The following is a 26,289-nucleotide window of genomic DNA, read 5'->3' as shown; positions in this document are numbered from 1 at the left end:
AAACCGATCTTGGGTCTTGACTTCTTGAGCCTCTAGAGTGCGCAATTCTTATCTGATTCGAATGAAATTTTGTACGGCGTGTTTTTTTATGATATCCAACAACTGTGCCAAGTATGGTTCAAATCGGTCCATAACCTGATATAGCTGCCATATAAACCGATCTTGGGTCTTGACTTCTTGAGCCTCTAGAGGGCGCAATTCTTATCCGATTGAAATGAAATTTTGCACGACGTGTTTTGTTATGATATCCAACAACTGTGCCAAGTATGGTTCAAATCGGTCCATAACCTGATATAGCTGTCATATAAACCGATCTTGGGTCTTGACTTCTTGAGCCTCTAGAGTGCGCAATTCTTATCCGATTGGAATGAAATTTTGCACGACGTGTTTTTTTTTATGATAACCAACAACTGTGCCAAGTATGGTTCAAATCGGTTCATAACCTGATATAGCTGCCATATAAACCGATCTTGGGTCTTGACTTCTTGAGCCTCTAGAGTGCGCAATTCTTATCCGATTGGAATGAAATTTTGCACGACGTGTTTTGTTACGATATCCAACAACTGTGCCAAGTATGGTTCAAATCGCACCATGACCTGATATAGCTGCCATATAAACCGATCTTGGGTCTTGACTTCTTGAGCCTCTAGAGGGCTCAATTTCTATCCGATTTAGCTGAAATCTTGCATGACTTATTTTATTCTTACTTTCAACAACTGTGCCAAATAAGGTTCAAATCGGTTCATAACCTGATATAGCTGCCATATAGACCGATTTGGGATCTTGAGTTCTTGAGCCTCTAGAGGTCGCAATTATTATCCGATTTGCCTGAAATTTTGTACGATTGATCCTTTCATAACCATCACCATACGTGTTTATTATGGTCTGAATCGGTCTATAGCCCGATACAGCTCCCATATAAATCGAACTCTCTATTTTACTTCTTGAGCCCCCAAAGGGCGCAATTCTTATTCGAATTGGCTGACATTTTACACAGGTCTCCAACATATAATTTAATTGTGGTCCAAACCGGACCATATCTTGATATCGCTCTAATAGCAGACCAAATCATTTCTTATATCCTTCTTTGCCTAAGAAGAGATACCGGGAAAAGAACTCGACAAATGCGATCCATGGAGGAGGGTATATAAGATTCGGCCCGTCCGAACTTAGCACGCTTTTACTTGTTTACACTTTTTTTCTAAAGCAAGCTAAAAGTAACAGCTGATAACTGACAGAAGAAAGAATGCAATTACAGAGTCACAAGCTGTGAAAAAATTTGTCAACGCCGACTATATGAAAAATCCGCAATTACTTTTTGGGCAACCCAATATATAGCTCTCATATACAAATATATATATATATATATATATATATATATATATATATATATATCTCATAGAGCCAACGTAACGAATTTATTGACCAATCTTCCCAAAATTTTGTACGACGCCTATGTCAAGGGAAGGTCGGTGGAGACTGCCCTGCACGAGGTTGTGCATAAAATAGAAGAATCCTTCGATGCCAAAACGTACACACTTGCGGTATGCATTGACATCGAGGGGGCTTTTAACAGTGTGCGGAGCGACACACTGATCCAATCCTTAAACCAGTACCGGGTGGACCCGGTCCTCAGAGACTGAATAAATCATATTCTAAGGAATAATTGGATAAATTGTGTGTCCCAAGACATTCATATAACGGAGAAAGTGGTACAAGGCACGCCACAGGGGACATTTTGTCGTTACTCCTATGGGTGACCACCATTGACGACCTATTACGGTTGCTGACTGAGAAGGGATTTGAAGCAGTCTGCTACGCAGACGATGTTATATTTCTAGGGGGTAAGGATCTGCACCAGCTATACAGAAGGGCCGAAAGAATCTTGCATATGGCACACGACCTAGGGGTCTGAATGTTAACCCAGAGAAGATTGAATCTGCTTGTCCACGAGGAAGACGAAGGTGGGCCAATTTGACGCACCACGTTCCTCGATATAATAATTTCAATATCTGACAAGGTCAAATACTTACGTGTGATCTTGGACAGGATATTGAATAGGAAGTGTCACATTCATGAGCGTATCGAAAAAGCTCACGGATGTTGTACGGATTATGTAGAAGGGCCGTAGGCTCGAAATGGGGCCTGAATCTGATGATTGTTCACTGGCTGTACAGGAGCGTGATTAGACAAATACTTACTTACGCCTCAGTAGTGCAACATAAGGATAATACATGTTGTCTTGGCATAGGCGGAGCGATGAGAACCACGCCTACTAGGGCACTGGAGACTATTCTAGATATCCTACCCATAGACATACAGATTAAATGTGAGGCAGCCACTGCGGCTATGAGCCTAAAGGCGATGGGAGAATGGATATAGGATAGGAACAGCCCGTACCATCGCGGTATAATAGAGACGACGATAGGAAACCTGGAAGGAATGGACGAGGTTTCCGATAAAATACCTGAGACGACACTTGCGGGCGAGTGCGAGGCACTGATGACAACGGCACAGTCTTGGATTGATGTGTCCCTAGTTTTGCCATCTGGAAGATCATGTTACACGGATGGATCAAAGTTAGAGGACAGAGTGGGCCTGGGGGACTGCATTGAGAACCCAAAGACTGAGATCTATTTTAAACTGCCAGACCATAATACGGTCCTGCAGGCGGAGATTCGGGCGATAAAGGAATGCGCTAGATGGTGTCAAAAGGCCATCAAAGCAATAACAACCAGGACGGTAAGATTACGAAAATTCTTGGAATGTAAGAAGGAGATTAACGCCATCTCTGAAAATGGCACGATTCGTATCGTCTGGCTCCCGGGCCATAGTGGAGTAACTGGGAGTGAGACAGCAGACGATTTGGCTGTGAATGCCAGAGAATTGCCGTCAACAAACTTGGTTAACCGAAGCCATTCGGGTCCGCGCAGTCCGAGTTAAGAAAAATTATGAAGAAGGTCAGTATAGCTTTAGGTATCATACGGACTCACTTAAGCAAAAACGGTGCGGCAAGTTAAAGCATGTGTAGGGCATATATGGAAGATGATGACACATTGGAGCACTTCCTATGTCATTGCCCGGCTTTCGCGTCTAACAGGTACCGGCAATTAGGTGGGGACACAATACCAGACCAACTTAGGGGCGTGGAAAACAATTAAGGGTTTTTTAAGTAACACGGAAAATGTCTTTTAAGAGCGAACATCAAGCCGATTACTGGCTTAGGTGTATGTTCATAGCGGTATGACGCGGAATTATATCAGCACCCTCATTTCAACCTAACCTAACACCCAAAATTATAGTCTACAATAACCATTTTTCGTATTCGTATACCCGCCACCGAAGGATGGAGGTATATTCATTTTGTCATTCCGTTTGCAACACATCGAAATATCCATTTCCGATCCTAAAAAGTATATATACTCTTGATCAGCGTAAAAATCTAAGACGATCTAGACGTGTCCGTCCGTCTGTCTGTTGAAATCCCGCTACAGTCTTTAAAAATAGAGATATTGAGCTGAAACTTTGCACAGATTCTATTTTTGTCCATAAGCAGGTTAAGTTCGAAGATGAGCTATTTCGGACTGTATATATAGACCGATCCTTCGATTTAGGGTCTTAGGCCCATCAAAGCCACATTTATTATCCGATTTTGCTGAAATTTGGGACAGTGAGTTGTGTTAGACCCTTCGACATCCTTCATCAATTTGGCCCAGATGGGTCCGCATTTGGATATAGCTGCCATATAGACCGATCCTCCGATTTAGGGTCTTAGGCCCATAAAAGCCACATTTATTATCCGATTTTGCTAAAACTTGGGACAGTGAGTTGCGTTAGGCTCTTCGACATCCTTCATCAATTTGGCCCAGATTTGGATATAGCTGCCATATAGACCGATTCTCCGATTTAGGGTTTTAAGCCCATAAAAGCCACATTTATTATCGGATTTTGCTGAAATTTTGGACAGTGAGTTGTGTTAGGCCCTTCGACATCTTTTTTCACTTTAGCCCTGATCGGTTTAGATTTGGATATAGCTGCCAAATAGACCGATCTCTCGATTTAAGGTTTTGGGCCCATAAGAGGCGTATCTATTGTTCCATGTCGCCGAAATTTGGGACAGTGAGTTAAGTTAAGCCCCTTGACATACATTTGCAACATAGCCTAAATCGGTCCATATTTGGATATAGCTGCCATATAAACCGATATCTCGATTTAAAGTCTTGGCCCCATAAAAGGCGCATTTATAATCCGATTTTATTGAAATTTGACACTGTGACTTATGTTTGGCTTTTCAACATCCGTATAGTGTAATTGTTCACATCGTCTTATAGATATAGCTAAAAAAACGACCTATATTTGGTTATACAAAATTGAACAATGACTTGTACTTATGAGTATTTGATCCAAATCGGAACATATTTCGATATAACTGCTATGGGACATAAGGTATGCAATATTCACCGGATTTTGATAAAAGCTGGTTTACATGTATACCCGAGGTGGTGGGTATCAAAAGTTTGGCCCGGCCGAACTTAACGCCAAATTCAATTTTTTTTTTTTGCAAATTTTGTCCATGAACATTCCACTAAGGAACAGGTGCAAATTTCTCACCTTCCAATGAGTGCAGTCCGATTCAAGTTTAAGCTCAATGATAAGGGGCGACCTTTTTATAGCCGAGTCCGAACGGCGTGCTGCATTGCGACACCTCTTTGGAGAGAAGTTTTACATGGTATAGAACCTCACAATGTTGCCGCCTTTTTACTTGTTTTAAATTGCGTCTTTGTAAAAGCATTATACACATAAATAATTATAATACACTATACAATTTTTATACCCTCCACCACAGGATGGGGTATACAAATTTCGTCATTCTGTGTGTAATTACTCGAAATATTCGTCTGAGACCCCATAAAGTATATATATTCTTGATCGTCGCGACATTTTATGTCGATCCAGCCATGTCAGTCCGTCTGTCCGTCCATCCATACGTCCGTCTGTCTGTCGTCCGTCCTTCTGTCCGTCCGTCCGTCTGTCTGTCAAAAGCACGCTAACCTTCGAAGGAGTAAAGCTAGCCGCTTGAAATTGTGCACAAATACTTCTTATTAATGTAGGTCGGTTGGTTTTGTAAATGGGCCATATCGGTCCATGTTTTGAAATAACTTTCTACAACTGTGCTAAGAATGGTGAAAATCGGTCCATAACCTTATATAGCTGTCATATAAACCTATTTGGGGTCTTGGCTTCTTGAGCCACTAGAGGGCGCAATTATTATCCGATTGAGCTGATATTTTGCATGAGGTGTTTTGTAATAACTTTCAACAACTGTGCTAAGAAAAATTCATATCGGTCTATAACCTGATATAGCTGCCATATAAACTGATCTGGGATCTTGACTTCTTGAGCCTTTAGAGGTCGCAATTATTATCCGATTTGACTGAAAATTTGTACGACGGATCCGTGTTTATTATGATATGAATCGGTTTATAGCCTGATACAGCTCCCATATAAATTGATCTCTCTATTTTACATCTTGAGTCCGTAAACGGCGCAATTCTTATTCGAATTGGCTGACATTTTACACAGGTCTCCAACATATAATTTAATTGTGGTCCGAACCCGACCATATCTTGATATTGCTCTAATAGCAGAGCAAGTCTTTTCTTTTATCCGTTTTTGCCTAGGAATAGATGCCGGGAAAAGAAATCGACAAATGCAATCCATGGTGGAGGGTATATAAGATTCGGCCCGGCCGAACATAGCACGCTTTTACTTGTTTTTTTATCAACATGGAACCAAAAATGTGAACTTGTACATAACAATTGGTAATTGATGGTACGATATCCGCCTGGACGTGTGTCCAATATTCCACACAAGTCGGAGGTTTCACTGTAGCCATACATACGACTTAGTCACCAAACACACGACATAGTCACCAAACACACGACATTAGATTGAAGAAAACACTTGCATCAAATTCCAATGCGCACAGCTTTAAACTTCTGTTTCCACTTGTAGTCGAAACAGTTAATGTGCGATGCTGCGCACTATGAACAACAACCTCCCTCTGTTTGAGTTGATTACATGACAGGTAACTTTTGGTGTTTGATTGTGTTTTTGAAAACCATTAAATGTGGAACAAAACAAAGTGCATGCAGCAACATTGACTTATAAGCATGGCCTCAAGTTGTTTGCAAGTTACCTCGTTTATCAAAAGCAGATCCATTTCAACCATCATCACCATCGACACTTGGCATCATCAGTTCTATTGTTCGATCCAGAGTTAGCTGAAGCGGCGATCACTTCATCGGAGAGGCTGACCATCATGATAGATGCATCGGTGCTAGGAACGGAATTCCTGCTGTTTTTCTGCAACATTTGCTTAAAAGTAAGGCAGATATTCGGAGCCATCGTTTTTGTTTACAAAACATAATTAGCTGGCTGCACTCCCTCTCCGTTGGCCAGAAAAGACAAGAGAAGACAAAGCGAGGTGTAACACTTGAAGGTCCCGGCCAACAAAAACAAATGGAGGAGAGGTCACTAATAACTAAAGATAATGGTAACAAATTGAGATTACAACCTAAACTGAAACACCCCAGCATGCCATGAACCATTGAATAGTTTGTTGGGGGAATTCCTCCGCACACCACATACCACATATATAATAACAAAGTGCAATGGTCTACGCACCGAGGAGACTCAATCTGGGAAGGCGGTAACAGACGTCCAAAAAAACACTGATAAACGTTTAACGCAAATTTCTGGCGAGAGGGGTTGGTGGTCCGTTTAACAAATGATGGCTTAATAAAATTTCTAGAGCAACTATAAATACTACAAGTATTTAAATGTTTTAACATACTTCCAAGCGAACACTTCATCCAACAGCATCTGGTTGTGGTAACTCTTCTGTCCATAGAAAAATCAATTCAAATTAGAACATGCGTGGCTTAATGGTAAATATTGAAATATTTTTGATCAGAGGCAGATTTCAAAATTCTTTGCTATCTTTACAGGTATTGTGCTTGGTGGCCTTGAGCTCAGCTGCTCCCCAAGGCTACAATTATCCAAATCAGGCTAGTGGCCAGTTTTTACTGCCGTCTGCCCCAGCTTCTGCCACTGGATATCCAAGTGGTCATTCCTATAATCACCATCAACAACAACCTTTGGTCTCAAAACGTTTCTTCATTCACTCGGCTCCAGAGGAAGAAGAGACAGAAGTTGAACACCGCGACATAGTCATTGGTAGTCCTCGTAGGAACTTTAACATTGTCTTTGTCAAATCACCCTCCGGTGGACAACATAGAACTAAGGTGCGCGTAATCCCAGCTCTCAATGAGGACAAAACTGTCATCTATGTGTTGGCCAAGAAAACTGAGGGGGCACAAATTGAGACGCATGTTGAAGAGCCCGCTACCACTACCAGCAAACCTGAGGTATTCTTCATCAGATACAAGACTAACGAAGAAGCTGAGCATGCACAACATAAAATTCAAGCCGAATATGATAACTTGGGGGGTACCAGCATAATTTCCAATGAAGGCATATCGCCCATCTCTTCGGTTATTGGCAGTTTGGATAATTCTGGTTCTGGTGCTGATTTCGGACCCGCAACGGTTGGAGATTTTGGCAGCTCAGGTGTTGCCTTCAATGGTGCCGGTACTCCCAGTTCTGCCTATTTGCCACCAGTGAACAAAATCTAAATATGGACATTTGGTGAAGTTAGATTAAAAAAAAATTGTGACTTTGGGGTCATTAGAACTGATGTGTGATAGACTAATTGCTGTTACAAAATAATTAGTATTTTCAATTGTTGTTATTGCTATTGTTATTTTTTATATAAAGAACAATTCATATGAACATTTTGTACTGTTAATTTGAGTTTTTATATATTATCCTTGTGTGAGCTTTCTTAAGCGTTGAGAGAAACTATTATGAGAACATTCTACAAAATGATTTAAGTGCTGTTAAGGAATAACTCATATCAATTCATTCTTGCCATCCCGTTTGAATCAAAGTTTTATAATGCCCATATTTTTTAATATAGAAACGCGGATCGACATGGCTAATGTTTAATGCAAGCACCTCCGATTAATTTCAAAAATCACTCATAAATATTGAAAAGTGTAAAATATTGAGGACCTTTGGTATCCGATTATGTTCAAGTTTTAAATGGTGAGTTGAACGACATCAGGTATGCCAAAAACTATCCTATATTCGGCACAGCCGTATATTTTTGTTGGTACATCGCACTACTTATCTGACTTGGGCTTTCTTTTACGAAAGTATTGAAATTTACCGTATAATAATAACATTACTTTCACAGATAGAGTTTTCCATTTCATTCGTTGAACTCAGAATAAATGTCCAATCTCCTCGATCTTCTGGGCTCTTCCTAAAATTTTTACCACCTAGTTTCCAGATGCCTTTTCTACTTCGTTTTTCTATCGCAATTTTGGGTTTTCTAATACTACGTTCATCATTAGGTTCATTTTCAATTTACTTTTTACCAGGGGCTTTTTCATTCATTCTAACAGCATGGTCGATTGAGACACCTCGGAAACAAGGTTATTTCGACAGTACTTTCTGGTGACGAAAATTATTCACCAAGAAGTTTTATTCAAATGTTAATTGGATGCCAAGTCATCATCAATTCGACATTTTGGCCTGTCAAAAAGGCATTGGTTTGAGCCGCATTGCCATGATTCGTCTTCTTTTGTTTGTTTTTCAAATTTCTTCCAAGGAAATCAAATTGTGGTGTACCACTCTGAATCGACCTACACATATCGCTTAAGCAGAATAGTCGCGCTCATATGCAAAGATCCACGATTTGCAACCCGTGGGACCTTTGTAACGTATTTTGAAACACCACGGTCGTATTTTTCGAACATTTCTACGCGCTAATCCGTTCTGTTTTGAGCGATTGTCAATTTGTGCGGAATCCAACGAGAATACACGTTTTTAACAGTAAGGTTTTATTGCAAATTCGAATGTATGCTAGTGGATGAAATGACCAAGGAAATGACCAGTAGAGGAACACTTCTAGGAGGTGTACTGTCTCCTCTACTTTGGAATGTAGACATAACAATAGATTATTGTCTCTGTAAGAAAAAAGTATAAAAGTGATTGCGTATGCTAATGACGTGGCTCTCTGGAGACTCTGGCACTCTTAGAGACATACTACAGGATGCTCTACATGTCAGCGAAGTGTTCTAGGCGTAACTCCGTCTAAGACAGTGGTAGATCTCTTCCGCAGGAGACACAAGTTAACCACTGTGGCACCTGTCTTCTTGGTAGGAGATAAGGTTCCATTTAATGAAAGCGCCAAATACCTGGATGTTTTGCTGGACAGGAAAATGAACTTCAAATTAGAAAGGGCAAGAAGGAAAGACGGTCGTTGTGGCATTGTACCTATCGAAGGCATTCGACAGGTTCAGCCACGTCAAATTGTTTGATAATGTCGACAGGCCTGAAATAATTGGTCGCGAATTATCTATGTGGTCGCAAGTCATTCATGGAATTTAGGGATTAGATATCGAAACACCGTAGATTGAAACAGGGAGTTCCACAAGGAAGGTTGATATATTCGTCACTGTTTAACATCCAAACCATTATTTTGTGGAAAGGTATCCACCGCCCAGAAGCCTTAAGGGGAATCTACATGATCTAGAGCATGAGGTTCAGCGCTATAAGAGGGAACCTCTAGTTCAATAGGCATATCAAACGGGTCTAGGCAACATTCATGCAGATACGGTAGAAGATGGGGTGAATAGATATCGGGTGAATAGGGTCGATGGAGAATGACCGCGTCCTATTGCATTTGAAGAAATTTATCTTCTCCAGCAAACCAGGGACCACATGACACACGTCTCTCGTGTAACTGCCCAGCTAGACCCAATCGTCTCAGACCCATATCCGTTTGGACGCTCCCCATCTTAGTCGCATAGTTCCTGGATATGGTTATTCAACTGAATCAAGCAGACGAAAGATACAACACAACACACTTCTACAACAACTACAGCCAATTATACCAAATCGGATTAAGAAGTCATACCGGGAGATCGGTTTATTTAAAAGCTATATCAGGTTATAGACCGATTTAGACCATACTTGGCACAATTGTTGGAAGTATTAAAAAACCACTACATGCTAAATTTAAGCCAAATCAGATAAAAATTGCGGCTTGTAAAGGCTTAAGAAGTCAAATCGGGAGATCGGTTTATATGGGAGTTATATCAGGTTATAGACTGATTAAGACCATACTTGGCACAGTTATTGGAAGTCATAACAGAACTATGTGCAACATTTCAGCCAAATCGGACAAAAAATGCGGTTTCCAGGTGCTCAAAAAACCAAATCGTGACATCGGTTTATATGAGGCTATATCAGGTTATACACCGTACTTGGCACAGCTGTTGGAAGTCATAACAGAACACAACGTGCTAAATTTTAGCCAAATCCGATGAAAATTGTGCCTTCCAGGGCCTCAAGAAGTCAAATCGATTTCCCGATTTGTCTAAATCTGAACCGATATGGCCCATTTGTAATCCCCAACAACCTACATCAATATTAAGTATCGGTGCAAAATTTCAAACGGCTAACTTTACGCGGTCGACCCCTATCGTGATTTTGACTGACGGACCGACAGACGGCCATGGCTACTTCGAATCAGAACGTCGAGACGATCAAGAAAATATATATACATTATGGGGTCTTAGACGAATATTTCGATGTGTCACAAACGGAATGATTAGTATGCCCCCATCGATGGTGTGTATGTAAAAAACTTACAGAGAGTATTTCACACATCCGGTAACATTTGCATTTTGGGCATCGCTGATATAAATTTCCTTTATGCTAACTTTGATGTTCAATTCCATGTATTCTTATTCTATTGGCTACTGTCGTTGTTGAGACAGTAACGATGAATATGCGCATGGGTGTATTCGTTTTTATACCCACAACGATTGGATGGGGGTATACTAATTTTGCCGTTCCGTTTGTAACACCTCGAAATATTCGTCTTACACCTCATAAAGTATACATATTCTTGATCGTTATGACATAGCCATGTCCGTCCGTCCGTCCGTCTGCCGAAAGCACGCTTACTTTCGAAGGAGTAAAGCTAGGCGCTTGAAATTTTGTACAAATACTTCTTATTAGTGTAGGTCGGTTGGGTTTATAAATAAGCCATATCGGTCCGAGTTTTAATATAACTGTCATATAAACCGATCGGGGAATTTGATTTCTTGAGCCACTAGAAGGCGCAATACTTATCCGATTCAGCTGAAATTAAACATGAAGTGTTTTGTTACGACTTCCAATAACTGTGCTTAGTATGGTTGAAATCGGTACACAACCTGATATAGCTGCTATGTAGCCTGATCTTGGATCTTGACTTCTTGAGCCACTCGAGGGCGCAATTCTCATCCGATTTGACTGAAATTTGGTATGAGATATTTTGGTATGACTTTCAACAACTGTGTTTGGTTTAAATAGTACAGTAAGCCACTAGAGGGTGCAATTCTCATCCGATTTGGCTGAAATTTCACATGAGGCATTTTGGGATGACTTCCAACAACTGTGCGAAGTATGGTTTAGTTCGGTACATAACCTGATATAGATGACATACAAACCGATCTCCCGAGATTGCTTCTTGAGCCCCTACATGGCGCAATTCCCATCCGAATGGACTTAAATATTGCACAATTTTTTCTACTATGGTCTTCAACATTCAATTCCTTTATGGTCCGAATCGGACTCAAACTTGATAAAGCTCTAACAGCATAACAATTCTTATCCATTATTCTTTGTTTGACTTAAAAAGATAACGGGAAACGAACTCGACAAATGCGATCCATGGTGGAAGGTATACAAGATTGTTGTTCTTGTTGTTTTTATTTAGAATCAATGAACGGAAAGAAAGGAAAAGCAAATTATTTATTTCTATATTATGTTTTCTTCAAAACAAGTAAAAAGGCGTTATGTTCGGCCGCGCCGAACATTGGATACCGACCACCTCGGGTCAAAATCCGGGGAAAAATGCATACCTTATGACCCATAGCAGCTATATCGAAATATGTTCCGATTTGGACCATATATGTCGAACTTCCTAAGACAACTCACTGTCCCAAATTTCGGCGAAATCGGACAATAAATGCGCCTTTTATAGGCCCAAAGCCTTAAATGGAGAGATCGGTCTATATGGCAGCTATATCCAAATCAGGACCGATCTGTGCCGTATTGCAAAAGTATGTCGAGGGGGTTAACTTAACTCACTTTCCCAAATTTTGACGACATCGGGCAATAAATGCGCCTTTTATGGGCCCAAAACCTTAAATCGAGAGATCGGTCTATATGGCAGCTTTATTCAAATCTGGATCGATCTCAGCCAAATTGAAGAAGGATTTCGAACTTCCTAACACAACTCACTGTCCCAAATTTCGGCGAAATCGGACAATAAATGCGTCTTTTATGGGATCAAAACCTTAAATCGAAAGATCGGTCTATATGGTAGCTATATCCAAATCTCGACCGATCTGTGCCATATTGCAAAAATATGTTGAGGGGCTTAATTTAACCTATTGTCACAAATTTTGGCGACAGCGGACAACAATTACGCCTTTTATGTGCCGAAAGCCTTAAATCGAGAGATCGGTCTATATAGCAGCTATATTCAAATCTGGACCGATCTGAGCCAAATTAAAGAAGGATGTCGAACTTCCTAAGACAACTCACTGTCGCAAATTTCGGCGATATCGGACAATAAGTGCGCCTTTTATAGGCCCAAAGCCTTAAATGGAGAGATCGCTCTATATGGCAGCTATATCCAAATCTGAACCGATCTGGGCCAAATTAAAGAAAAATGTTGAAGGACATAACACAACTCATTGTTCTAAATTTCAGCAAAATCGGATAATAAATATGGATTTATGGGCCTACGACCCTAAGTCGGTGGATCGTTCTCTATGGCAGCTATATCCAAATCTTTACCTATTTGAGCCAAATTGTAAAAAGATATTTAGGGGCCTAACACAAGTCACTGTACCAAATTTCAGCAAAATCGGATAATAAATGTGGCTTTTATGGGCCTAAAACCCAAAATCGGCGGATCGGTCTATATGGGTGCTATTTCAGGATATAGTCCGATATAGCTCATCTTCGAACTTAACCTGCTTATGGACAAAAAAAGAATCTGTTCATTCTCTCTATTTTTAAAAACTGTAGCGTAATTTCAACGGATAGACGGACATGTCTAGATCGTCTTAGATTTTTACGCCGATCAAGAATATATATACTTTATAGGGTCGGAAATGGACATTTCGTTGTGTTGCAAACAGAATGACAAAATTAATATATCCCCATCTTTCGGTGGTGGGTATAAAAAACTTAATTTTTGTGTTCGATATATTAATTCCCATTGGTCGAGAGAATAATAAGTATTTGTGGAAAGTAATTCACTCATACAATCTCATTTTCTTTTTGTGCACCACTACTCTACGCATGCATCAGAGCGTGTTCAGGATTTTCTGCGTCCACTTTTGTAAAACTCCGTCTTATCCACGAATTATAGGGGACTCCCCAGAGTCTGCACGTCTGCAAGTTCGCAGAGATTGTCGAAAAACCTCCTCCCTAGAATGGAAATCCTTTGCTCCTGTTAACTTGGCATGAGCAGAGAAGATGTTCGATCGTCTTCCACTCATTCTCATCAAGGGAGCGCCCCTAGTAGTCGTTGTGCCGGACTCCCATGCGTGCGGCTATGTGGCCTATCGTATAGTGCCATGTTATGACTTCTGTTATCGCACTGTGATCAAGGGCCAGCAATACAATCGCCCTCTTTCAGACCGAAAGGGGACGAAGTATTGCTGGCAGCATGCTGGAGTGTTTTGGCAATTCGACATCCATCCACAGATTCCGGGGTCTGCTTGCCATGGAGAAGCCCTTCCTGGCATACACGTCTGCTCTTTCATTTCCCAGAACACCGTTCAAGGACCCCAAACATTCCGCCACGCACTTCAACCTCACCGTACTCGAATTTAAGGCCTTGAGGGTCGCCATACTGACCACATATATCCTGCATTTCAAAGATGGTATGTCCATCCTCCGGATCTCTTCGGGTTTACGTAATGGCACATAACATTTAACATAAAATTCAGTTGCATTTTCCTATATTATTTTTCAAGAATGCTTTGGAACCCACTCATGATTGTTTCATGGGATACAGCTCTGCCGAAAGTATGTGTGTATGAAATCAAATGATAAGAAATTCAGAATGATTTGATGCACAATAGCAGTTAATACATACTGGCAGTTGGCAAAAAACTAATGCTTTGTAATTTAAAACAGATTGCTAGATTTGGGGGAGTACCGCCCTTCTTATTCACACCTCATGTTAAGTAGCTTAATAAGCAAAGATCACGAATCACTTAAGGCTCTTTCAAGACCTACAAGTAATGACAATCTTAAAGAAATAAACAGAAAAAAACGTACATAGTTGACCGACAAACACTTAACACTAATGATTGGAATTTTTTGGAGGGTATAAAAGTTCATTAATTAAACAATTGTTTAGTTACTAACTAGAGCAACTATAAATACTGAAACTATTAACCAATTTGAATATATTCCAAATTCAAACGTTCATTGAATAGTACTTAAATTAGTTTTTTTTCTTTCATTTCGTCTGCTTAACAAAATTAAAGAAATGCTTGGCTTATTGGTAGGTTAAGCTTTGTTGCTAAAGGCTTTATAATCACATATTACCCACATTCCTTTTGTCTTAGGTCTTGTGTTTTGTTGGCCTCACATTTGCTGCTCCTCAAGGCTACAACTATCCCTCTCCAGCAAATGGCTTTAGCATGCAAGCTACTGGTGGCGCTACCTCTGCCGACTTTCATAATCAGCAACCAGTGATTACAAAACGCTTCTTTATCCATTCAGCTCCTGAGGATGAGGACACAGAAATCGAACAAAGAGACATCGTCGTTGGTGCACCACGCAAGAACTTCAATGTCGTCTTTATCAAGTCATCTTCTGCCAGGCAGCATAAGGCTAAAATCCGTGTCATACCTGCAGTCAATGAGGACAAAACTGTTATCTATGTTTTAACCAAGAAATCTGATCGGGCTGAGATTGATGCTCATGTTGTGGAGCCTGCAACCACTACCACTAAACCCGAGGTATTCTTCATTAAATATAAAACTAATGAAGAAGCAAAACATGCCCAAAGGAATATTCAAGCTCAGTATGATCGCTTGGGTGGATCTTCCATTGTCTCGGATGAGGGTGTTGCTCCAATTTCTTCAGTTATTGGTAGCTTGGATGGATCGAAGCAAGAAGATTCTAGTGCCCACTTGGATGCTGCTAATGGACCTGATGCAGGCAATACCGCCGTTGCTGGTCCTTTGTATCTACCACCCGCAAAGAAGCAATAAATGAACCGTATGCTGAATAAGGAGTAAGAATTTTTCATCGTAGGCATAGAAAACACTTAACTAGATTGATTAGTCATTTGCATCATTATATTTGTTAAAAGATATGTTTTAATATATTTTGTTACTAAAAAATGCAGTGTTGCATATTTATAAGTTCTTGGTTAAAATGTGGTGCTCTTTGGTAGAATGAATTAACAACTACAACATTGCAATTGTCAAAGACTTTATCTACCTCATTACTAGATTGAAAGTTCGTTCGTTCGACAAAGGATGGAATCCTTTATTACATGTACATATTGAATCTATGTTCGGTGAAGGATATGCTAGTATACAGTTAGTTATAGACATCACATAAAGACTGAAGTGAATTGTTTAATTCTTAGTTAGACCACACTAAGGGCAGTCTAAATGGTATGTAATGCAAATGCAATACAAAAATCTAACTCCCCAGTTACGAATTGGGAATTAATTTGACCACGGAATAATTTTAAAATTAATACCGCTCTAAGCAACCAGCAAAAGAAGAAATTACAACTAGGCCGATCCAATCCTATTTGAATAGCACTTGTTCCAAAGCACACAACTTAAAGCTACATACTTTAGTTGGCTATGGCAGAACATTTGTCCCATTAGCCGAACTAAGAATAGATTTCCAAGCGCCTCGACACCAAGTTTCGAGACGTTTTACACTAGTTAATACTTCCATCGGAGTTTTGGTCGTCCCAGTTTGCGTATACTACATTGATTGCCTTCAAACGACTTCCTTCGGACCCTTACCCCTTATAATACTTCTAAGGGGTAAGGATCCGAACGAGCTATGCAGAGGGGTCGAAAGAGTCTTGTATATGGCATATGACTGGGCTAGACCAAGAGGTCTCAATGTTAACCCAGAGAATACTGAAATATGCCTGTTCACGAATAAGACGAAGGTGGGCCAATTTACAGCACCACGTTACCTCAATAAAACGATTTCGATATCTGACAAGGTCAAATACTTAGATGTGATCTTGGACAGGGAACTGAATTGGAAGTGTCACATTCAGGAGCGTACCGAGAAGGCTCACAGATTTTGGCTATTATATAGACGCGCCGTAGGCTCGAAATATACAACAGATTCAGAGAACATGTTGTCTTGGCATATGCGGAGCGATGAGGACCACACCTAATAGAGCAATGGAGACCATAATAGATATCCGACCCACTGACATACAGATTAAGTGTGAGGCAGCCACTGCGGCTATTAGACTTAAGGCGATATGAGAATGGATTGAGGATGGGAGCAGCTCATGCCGTCGCTGTATAGTAGAGGCGGCGATAGGAAACCTGAAAGGAATGGAAGAGGTTTCCGATCGGGTACCTGAGACGACACTTGAGGTCGAGTGCGAGAAACTGCTTCCAGCGGCACAGTCTTGGACTGACGGAACCCTAGTACTGCCGTCTGGAAGATCATGTTACACGGATGGATCAAAGCTAGAGGAGAGAGTGGGGCTGGGGTCTACATTGAGAACCCAGGGACTGACATCTATTTTAAACTGTCTGACCATTATACGGTCCTGCAGGTGAAGATCCGGGCGATCACTGAATGTGTGAGGTGGTGTGGTGCTAACGCAAGTACATCGAGTATGAACATTTTTACGGACAGTAAACTGGCCATAAGGGCAACAACAACCAGGACGGTAAGGTCACGAACAGTATTGCAGTGTAAGAAGGAGTTTAACGCCTGGCAGTGTAAGAAGGAGATTAACGATGGCACAATCCACATTGTTTGGGTGCCAGGCCATAACGGAGTAAGGGGGAATAAAAGGGCAGCTGATTTGGTGGTGAAGGCCAGAGGACTGCCATCAATAAACTTGGTTTACCCGAAGCCTTTCGGGTCGAAGCAGTTCGACTTAAGGGCGTGGGCGACGAACATCGAAACAATCAGTAGAATGGCGAAAATCTTATGGGGTGAACCGGATCGTGAGAGGACGAGGCTTTTACTGAAAGGAAGTAAGAAGGAGCTCAGTACATCTTTTGCTATAATAACAAGACACATAGGACTACGAGATCACTTATGCAAAGTCGGTACCGCAAGTGATAGCATGTGTAGACCATGTGGGGTATATGATGAGACTTACTTAGGTGGGGACACAATAACAGGCATGAAACATCTAACTAACCTAAGAACAAATGTATTGTTCTTATCACAAGCAGTTGGCATTTTAAACATAAACATAAACAAGTAAAAAGGTATTAAGTTCGGCCGGGCCAAAATTTGGATACCCCCCACCTCGGGTATATAATAAACCCCATTTCGTCACAATCCGGTGTAAATTGGATAACTTAAGCACCCAAAAATCGGCACGGACATTGAGTGGTCCAATCTATATATCACTATTCAATTGTGTAGAACAAAATATTGGTCTTTTTGGCAGATATATACAATTATTAACCGATCTGAACCAGATTAAGATCGGATGTTGGGAGGTCTTAACCTACTCACTGTTTCAAATTTCAGCGAAATCGGTTAATAAGTAAAGCCTTTATGGGCTTCAATCCCCTTATCGGCAGATCGGTCTATATGACAGCTACATCTAAATATAGTCCGATCAGAACCATATTTAGGTCCGATATTGAGATACTAACCTACTCTCTGTTTCAAATTTCAGTGAAATCGGGTAATAAATAAAGCATTTATTGGCTTCAGACACCTTATCGGCAGATAGGTTTATATGACAGCTATATCTAAATATAGTCCGATCTGAACCATATTTGGGTAAGTTGTCGTGAAGCCTTGAATTTTTAGCAAAATCGGATAAAAATAAAGTTTTTATGTGCATTAGACCCTTTATCGGAAAATCGGTCTATATAGCAGCTATATCCAAAAATGGTCCGATTTGGCCCGTTCAATAACTTAACCAGCGTGCATCAAAAAGACGTATCACCATATTTAGGTCGGGTATCAGGAGGCTAAAAATAACTCACTGTTTAAAATTTTTGCAAAATCGGTTAAAAAATAAAGCTTTTCTGGGTTTCAGACCCATTATCGGCAGATCGGTCTATATGACAGCTATATCTTAATATAGTCCGATCTGTACCATATTGGGTCGGATGTTGGGAGGCTTAAAACTGCGCACTACTCTTAAAAGCTTTTATGGCCTTCAGACCCCTTTCGGAAGATTGGTGTAAATAGCAGCTATATCTAAATATAGTCCGATCTGAACCATAAATAAATAAAATAACCAACTGTTGCAAATTTCTGCGAAATGGGGTAGTAAATAAAGCCTTTATGCCCTTTATCGGGAGATCGGTCTATATGGTAGCTATATCTAAATATAGTTCGATCTGAACTATATTTGGGTCAGTTGTCGGGAAGGCTTAAACTACTCACTGTTTCAAATTTCGGCAAAATCGGATGAAAAATAAAGTTTTTATGGGCATTAGACCCTTTATCGGAAAATCGGTCTATATAGCAGCTATATCCAAATATGGTCCGATTTGGCCCGTTCAAGAACTTAGCCAGCGTGCATCAAAAGACGTACCTGTGACAAATTTCACCTCAATATGTCAATTTTTGAAGGCTCTAGATTAATTACAACAGACAGACGGACATCGTTAAATTGTCTTAGAATTTTACATCGATCCAAAATATATATACTTTGTAGGGTCGGAAGTTGATATTTCGATGTGTTGCAATCCTACGGTGGTGGGTGGGTGCAATAGATTTGCCATCAGCTGATCCACACCGTACAAATAAATGGGAGACACCAAATATAAAATGCTTATACAGGACTTTCATGGCTATACAGGACTTTCATGGCCATGTTTCAAAACGAGTCCGCTCCAAATTCTTTCGTATACCTGTCATTAATATAGTAGTACAAACTACATTTATCTACATATCGTTAGGAGAACATTTTCCAAAGTCTTGTAAAAATTCTGGCTGTGTTTTCAATAGAAATATTTTGATAGATAATATTACTATTTTGCGAGTGCATGCAGAAATTACAATAAGTGAGGTTATTATTTGGTTAAAGAAGGTCAGAGCCTACATTAACTTATGCTCACTAAACAAAGCTTTTTTAAACCCTTAATAAGCTATTAAGGGTTTGTGAATACGGTTTTTGGTGCAAATTCCTAATAGTAGTTTATAAAGCCTCCATAACTTTTTGTGAATACGCCTGTTGATCTTTAAATTCAACTCCAGACAACACACAAATTTGCTACTCTGTTCAAATTAATAACAATAGGCGTGTTTTCCCTACAGCAGACAGAATCTTATTATTGGCTAAATTTAATTAATATTGCGAAAGATTTATGCCTCTTTCCAACCTAGCCTTAGATGTTAATGATTTTCGATAATTGCAAACTTTAAAAAAAACGGGCTTAGTATGGGTTAAACCAAACCCATCCTAAGTCGGCTGTTGGCATACTCAAGTTGCTCGGTAGTGATAAAATAAAAATTATCAGCAATCTCTTGCACACAATTAATATTGAATTTAATAGCATTGTTTTCAGTTATGCCATTATGTGTGAACCGTTGAAGATATTTGCCTATCCCAAAACTCTCTTGAGGCTTACCATACAAAAGAGTATTTAGCATAGGTGTTTTCTTCTTCTTCTTTTAATTACCACTTAATGATTTTTCAGTATTTAATTTTACAGGCCTTTCAGGGTAGTCGAAATTACCACATTATCTTACTTTGTATCATTTGCGGCTCTGTTAATTGATCAATTTACAGATACTATGTGGGGACGTAGGTTTGATCTCTTTTGTAGCGCACTAAGGTGTTAAAGTGTTGCCATAGGCAAAGCTACTTTGGTGTTGGTCTAAAGATCAAAAACTGCAGCTGTCTATTACATCGCGTGTGTTTTGACATATATGACAGCTTATTTGTGCTATTCCACTTTACCCCAAAGAGTGAAAAATATAGAAAATTATAATTTTTGTGCGTGGGCCAGTGCTACAATAGGTTAGAGTACGGATCAATATTTTTGCCGATGCCACTCCAACTACTCTACGCGTGGATGTATAATAGTGGCACTTGCTTTAATGCTATCATCATGTTTTATACCCAGGTTGGTGGGGTATAAAACATTTGTATTCAGCTTGCAATACATCTAAATATTTACTTCCGATCATATAAATCTTATATATATAAAATTCAATTTGTGTTTGTTTGTCGGTTTGTTTGTTTGTTCCGAACAGACTCAAAAACGGCTGAACCGATTACCTTGAAATTTTCATAGATTCTGTAAATTGGTCTGGAAGTAAACATAGGCTGCATAATTTGTTGATATCGGGAGGGGGCGGACCCTCCCCCTTACCCCAAAAGTACTACTCAAAAATAAAAGTGGACTGATCGGAACAATATGGGATTCAAATGAGAGGTATTCAAGAGTAGAGTACGAATTTCATAACAAAAGTTGGGTCCAAGTACCCGGGGGGCCGCCCCAGCACCAAAACCCCTTAAAATATGCTTATTTGACAATCATAACAATATGGGATTCAAATGAAAGGTATTCAGGAGTAGATAACTAATATGGTCAGGAAGTAGGAATAGGCTTTATAATTTGGTGATAACGGAAGGGATAGGACCCTCCACCGTTACCCCAAAAACACTACCCAAAATCAAAAGTGTACCGATAAGAACAATATGGGTATCAAATGAAAAGTAAGCGGGAGTAGATAACGAATCAGGCATAAAAATTCATGTCGAAGTATAGGGGGTCACCCCATCCCCACAAAAACGCCCAAAATAGGCACATTACCCAATCACGGATATATGGGACTCGGTTTGTTTGTTCCGTATAGACTGTAAAATGTCAGAACTGATTTTTTTTCGAAATGTTCGTATATTGTGTAGGGTGGTCTGGAGGGAAACATAGGCTATATAATTTTTCGGTATCGGAAATGGGACGGACCCTCCTCCTTATGCCAAAAACACATTCCAAAATCAAAAGTGGAACGATCGGGACCATATAGGTATCAAATGAAAGGTATTGGAGAGTAGAATAGGAATGTGTGTGTTTGAGTCTAAGTACCCATCGGGACGCCCCAACCCTAAACTCCCCCAAACATACATATTGGATGTTCATTTCAATATGGGGCTCAAATGAAAGGTATTTGGGAGTAGATTTCGAATATGGCATACAGATATATTCAAAGTTCGTGTCAATATGGACTCAAATGAATAGCATTAGACAGTATATTACAAATATTGCAAAAACATTAGGTCCAAGTAATGGCAGGCCCCAAATGGGCATATTAGCCGACCATGGCTTATGGGACTCAAATGAAAGGTATTATGGAGCAGACTATGAATATGACATTAAAATTTGCGTTCAAGTCTAGATGGCGCTTTTCCTCCTAAAAATACGTCAAATAGGTTATTTGATCCATTATGACAATATGGGACTCAAATGAAAGGTATTTGAGAGTAGAAAACGAATTTGATATCCAATTTTGGAGCCAAGTGTGAACTCAACTGCATTTCCGTTTGGAATAAAGAACGAATTTGATATCAATTTTCAGTACAAAGTGCCGGTAGCCGACCCAGCCCCAAAACACCCTCCAAAAGGTTCATATTTGCCGGCCATTGCAATATGGGGCTCAAATTAAAGGGATTTGGAAATGCAGCATGACTTTGATATCCGTATTTGAGTCAAAATGTCTGAGGTGCCATGCCTCCTCTAATCAGAACATTACCCTAAGGAAGAACATTAACACCAGGAACCGAGAAGGAGAGAATTCTCATACATCAATGAGTGCTTTCTGATTAAAGTTTAAACTTAATAATAAGGGACCTTTTTTTACAGCTGAGTCCGAACGGCGTCCCGCAGTGCGACACCTCTTTGAAGAAAATTTTTTAAATGAGCATGCATGGCATTGTACCTCTCAAATGTCGCCAACATTAAGAGGGGATAAACACCGCTTTGTCCGATGTTCTCGCCAGGATTCTAACGCGTTCAGCGTCATAGGCTACAATACCATTAATTCGATACCGGCATTCAGTGTAAAGTGTCCCACCCTAAAAAGATATAAGAGTGTTAAAGAAGACGCAGAGGAGCGGGTCCGGTTCGGCTAGTACATAATATTATAGGATATAAAGTCCAGATCATACATATCACATTTTTAGCTTAAAGCCAAATGAGTTTTGGTGAAAATCGGTTCATATTTAGATATAGCTCCAGTATATCCAGTTGTGTTTAAAATAATAGGAGTTCTGAAACCTTATATTTTCACAAGCTAACAATTTTGTGGTATATCAACAAATTAAAGGATATTCTAAGGATATTTAGAAGGGTATGTGCGAATCAAAATTACAAATATAAGCTCATAATGTATATAACATTTTTGATGGCATGAATAGTTTTCTCGTTTGGTCTTTGAAACGTGTTGTTCACAGAAAAAAATCGCAATAACGCTGTTGCAATAGTTTTTCATAAACTTTTAAACAATAATATCTGTAATAAGGGAAGTAGAAAGCATTATTCCATAGAAAGACGAACATTCACAGAAAATTACGAAAACTTATTAAAATACTATGAACATGCAAAAGCGTGCTAATTTCAGCCGGGCAGAATCTTATATACCCTCCACCATGGATCGCTTTGGTCAAGTTCTTTGTCCGGCATCTCATTAAAGGTAAAACAAGTTCTTTGCCCCGCATCTATTTGTAGGCAAAGAGAGGATAGTTAAAAGAATTGCGTCCTATATTGGCTCAAGAAGTAAAATCAGGAGATGGAAGAATTGCGCCCTTTAGAGGCTCAAAAAGTCAAGATCCGAAGTCGGTTTATATGGCCGGTACATCTGGTTATGAAACGATTTAGACCATACCTAGTACAGTTGTTAAAAATGATAATAAATCACCTCACACAAAATTTTAGCCAAATCGGATCGGTTTATATGACAGTTACATCTGGTTATGAACCGATTTTGAACATACTTAACACAATTGTTTGTAAGTCATGACAAAATACCTCATACAATATTGCAGCAAAATCGGATAAGAATTGCGCCGTCTGAGGCTCAAGAAGTCAAGATCCAAGATGGGTTCAAAAGGCAGATATATCAAAACATGGAAAGATATGGGCCATTAACAATCCCAACTGACCTACACTAATAGGAAGTATTTATGCAAAATTTGAAGCGCCTAGCTTTACTCCTTCGAAAGTTCGATTTTAGATGTAACTCCTATATCTTTCATCCGATGTGGCCTTTGAAGGCTTCAGTAGCCACAATTTTGATCCTATCTTTACAAAATTTAGCATCAGCTGGGTTTTTTTTTGCGTCCCAATGCGTAAGCTAAATTTCACCAAAATCGGGTCAGAATTAGATATACTCCCTTGACATATATTTCATCCGATATTGACTTTTAATGCGTGCTTTCCACAGACAGGTGCATGGTATTATTTATATAGCCGGCTGCTCCCGACTTAACCCTTTTTTTACACGTTTTCTTGTTAGAATATTTACTTCAGAAGCCTATTATAGTTTACATAATCTAGCATTATTTGCACCAAATTTTAAACATATCCACGATGTATTTTACTTCATTATTGGACCGAAACACCGTAGTCTGAAAGGCTAATATCGCCGTTCAATAATATTTAAATATTTTATATCCATTTAGCGAAGAAAGGTAGATTTAATTACATTGACATAAAATAGCACCTGCTGATTTATCGCCATAAATTTATTTTTTTATACCCTCCACCATAAGATGGGGGGGATACTAATTTCGTCATTCTGTTTGTAACTACTCGAAATATTCGTCTGAGACCCCATAAAGTATACATATATTCTTGATCGTCGTGACATTTTATGTCGATATAGCCATGTCAGTCCGTCTGTCTGTCGAAAGCACGCTAACTTCCAAAGGAGTAAAGCTAGCCGCTTGAAATTTTGCACAAATACTTATTAGTGTAGGTCGGTTGGTATTGTAAATGGGCCATATCGGTTCATGTTTTGATATAGCTGTCATATAAACCGATCTTGGGTCTTGATTTCTTGAGCCTCTAGAGGGCGTAATTCTTATTCGATTTGAATGAATTTCGGCACGACGTGTTTTGATATGATATCCAACAACTGTGCCAGTTATGGTTCAAATCGGTCCATAACCTGATATAGCTGCCATATAAACCGATCTTGGGTCTTGCCTTCTTGAGCCTCTAGAGTGCGCAATTCTTGTCCGAATAGAATGAAATTTTGCACGACGTATTTTGTTATGATATCCAACAACTGTGCCAAATATGGTTCAAATCGTTCTATAACCTGATATAGCTGTCATATAAACCGATCTTGGGTCTTGAATTCTTGAGCCTCTAGAGGGCGCAATTCTTATCCGATTTGAATGAATTTTGGTACGACGTGTTTTGTTATGATATCCAACAACTGTGCCAAGTATGGTTCAAATCGGTTCAAAACCTGATATAGCTGTCATATAAACCGATCTGGGATCTTGACTTCTTGAGCCTGTAGAGGTCGCAATTATTATCCGATTTGCCTGAAATTTTGTGAGACGGATCTTCTCATGACCATCAACAAGCGTGTTTATTATGGTCTGAATCGGTCTATAGCCCGATACAGCTCCCATATAAATCGATCTCTCTATTTTACTTCTTGAGCCCCCAAAGGGCGCAATTCTTATTGGAATTGGATGACATTTTACACAGGTCTCCAACATATAATTTAATTGTGGTCCAAACCGGACCATATCTTGATATCGCTCTAATAGCAGAGCAAATCTTTTCTTATATTCTGTTTTGCCTAAGAAGAGATGCCGGGAAAAGAACTCGACAAATGCGATCCATGGTGGAGGGTATATAAGATTCGGCCCGGCCGAACTTAGCACGTTTTACTTGTTTTTATATAAAAACCATCAAATGCAACTGACAATAAAATGGATTCCAGAAATCTCACTCCTAAGAATTTAGAGAAAAATTTTATTTGATATTTTTGGATGTAAAAAATTGCCGTCTTTTGACAAGAAAATTTCCCTCAAAACCTAAGCTAATATCACGAGAAAAATTGTTTTTACCTAGTTTTAGTTGTCCACTTTACGCCAATCCAAATTTCATTAGGATACCTTTTTCCTAGCTTGAGCTGGAATTTTTCTAAGACAGCTCCATTCTTGGGTATTTTTTACCCATTCGTATTTAATGGGTTAACGACATTTTCTTTAAAGACCAAATCATACAGATTACTTTTTAAATAAATACTTCAAACCATTTCGTTTTTGCCTTGAAATTTCTTAATTCGCAACATAGTATTGATTTGGAGCTCATGGTGAATTAGGATCGAAATCTTTCAGTCAATAGCAAGCAGCGTTGATTGTAGTAGAAATTTATTAGTTCTGTAGGGTTTGACCGTGAAGATGGACATAGTGAAATATTTTTTAAAAATTTTTATTAAAGAATTATTGATTTTCTTCCAAAAAAATCTTTTAACAATGAAAAGAACTTAATACCCACCTTAAGTAAGAAAGAATTCTGCCTACTAATATTATTTTAAAATTGTTAAAATAAAATTAGTAGGCAGAATTTTACGAGTATCTATGAGAGCAAGTTTTATTGTACACTGACGGTTGATGCAAGGTCTTTTGATATCATTTTTTTTATTATTTAACATTAACAGTTGCCTAATTTTCAATTTATTTGCGTAAAATTTTATGGAAAAAGAGTAATTTAAAACCAAGTGACTAGTTTGAGAGCAAATTTTAATGAACGATGAAGAACAAATTTTTTCAAAACTCTGAAGCTGATTTGCCAAAACAATCACCATATAACTAAGATATTCGCAAAGGCAAACACATTTTGAAGGCTTTGAAAGATATGGATCGGACAATAAATAGTTAGTTTTTAACCAAATGTCACCGCC

At 39.3% G+C, this 26,289-nt stretch overlaps 3 protein-coding genes across 3 annotated transcripts in view; 2 read left to right on the top strand and 1 right to left on the bottom strand.

Annotated features, from left to right (window-relative positions):
- Positions 1-26,289, bottom strand: part of LOC106083658 (uncharacterized protein DDB_G0285291) — a 193,629-nt gene that overhangs the window by 76,325 nt on the left and 91,015 nt on the right. The window lies entirely within an intron of this gene.
- On the top strand, positions 6,936-7,697 carry LOC106083637 (uncharacterized). Its single transcript, XM_013246784.1, has 2 exons — positions 6,936-6,950; positions 7,011-7,697. The coding sequence occupies exons 1-2, from the start codon at positions 6,936-6,938 to the stop codon at positions 7,695-7,697; spliced, it is 702 nt and encodes a 233-aa protein (XP_013102238.1).
- Positions 14,699-15,428, top strand: LOC106083638 (uncharacterized). The gene is made up of 2 exons (XM_013246785.2): positions 14,699-14,713; positions 14,778-15,428. Exons 1-2 carry the CDS (start codon positions 14,699-14,701, stop codon positions 15,426-15,428), a joined length of 666 nt encoding a protein of 221 aa, XP_013102239.2.

The sequence above is a fragment of the Stomoxys calcitrans genome, chromosome 2 (assembly GCF_963082655.1).
Source record: "Stomoxys calcitrans chromosome 2, idStoCalc2.1, whole genome shotgun sequence".
NCBI lineage: Eukaryota > Metazoa > Arthropoda > Insecta > Diptera > Muscidae > Stomoxys > Stomoxys calcitrans.
Note: the sequence above shows the minus strand (reverse complement) of the source record. Positions and strands in the feature narration are given on the sequence as shown.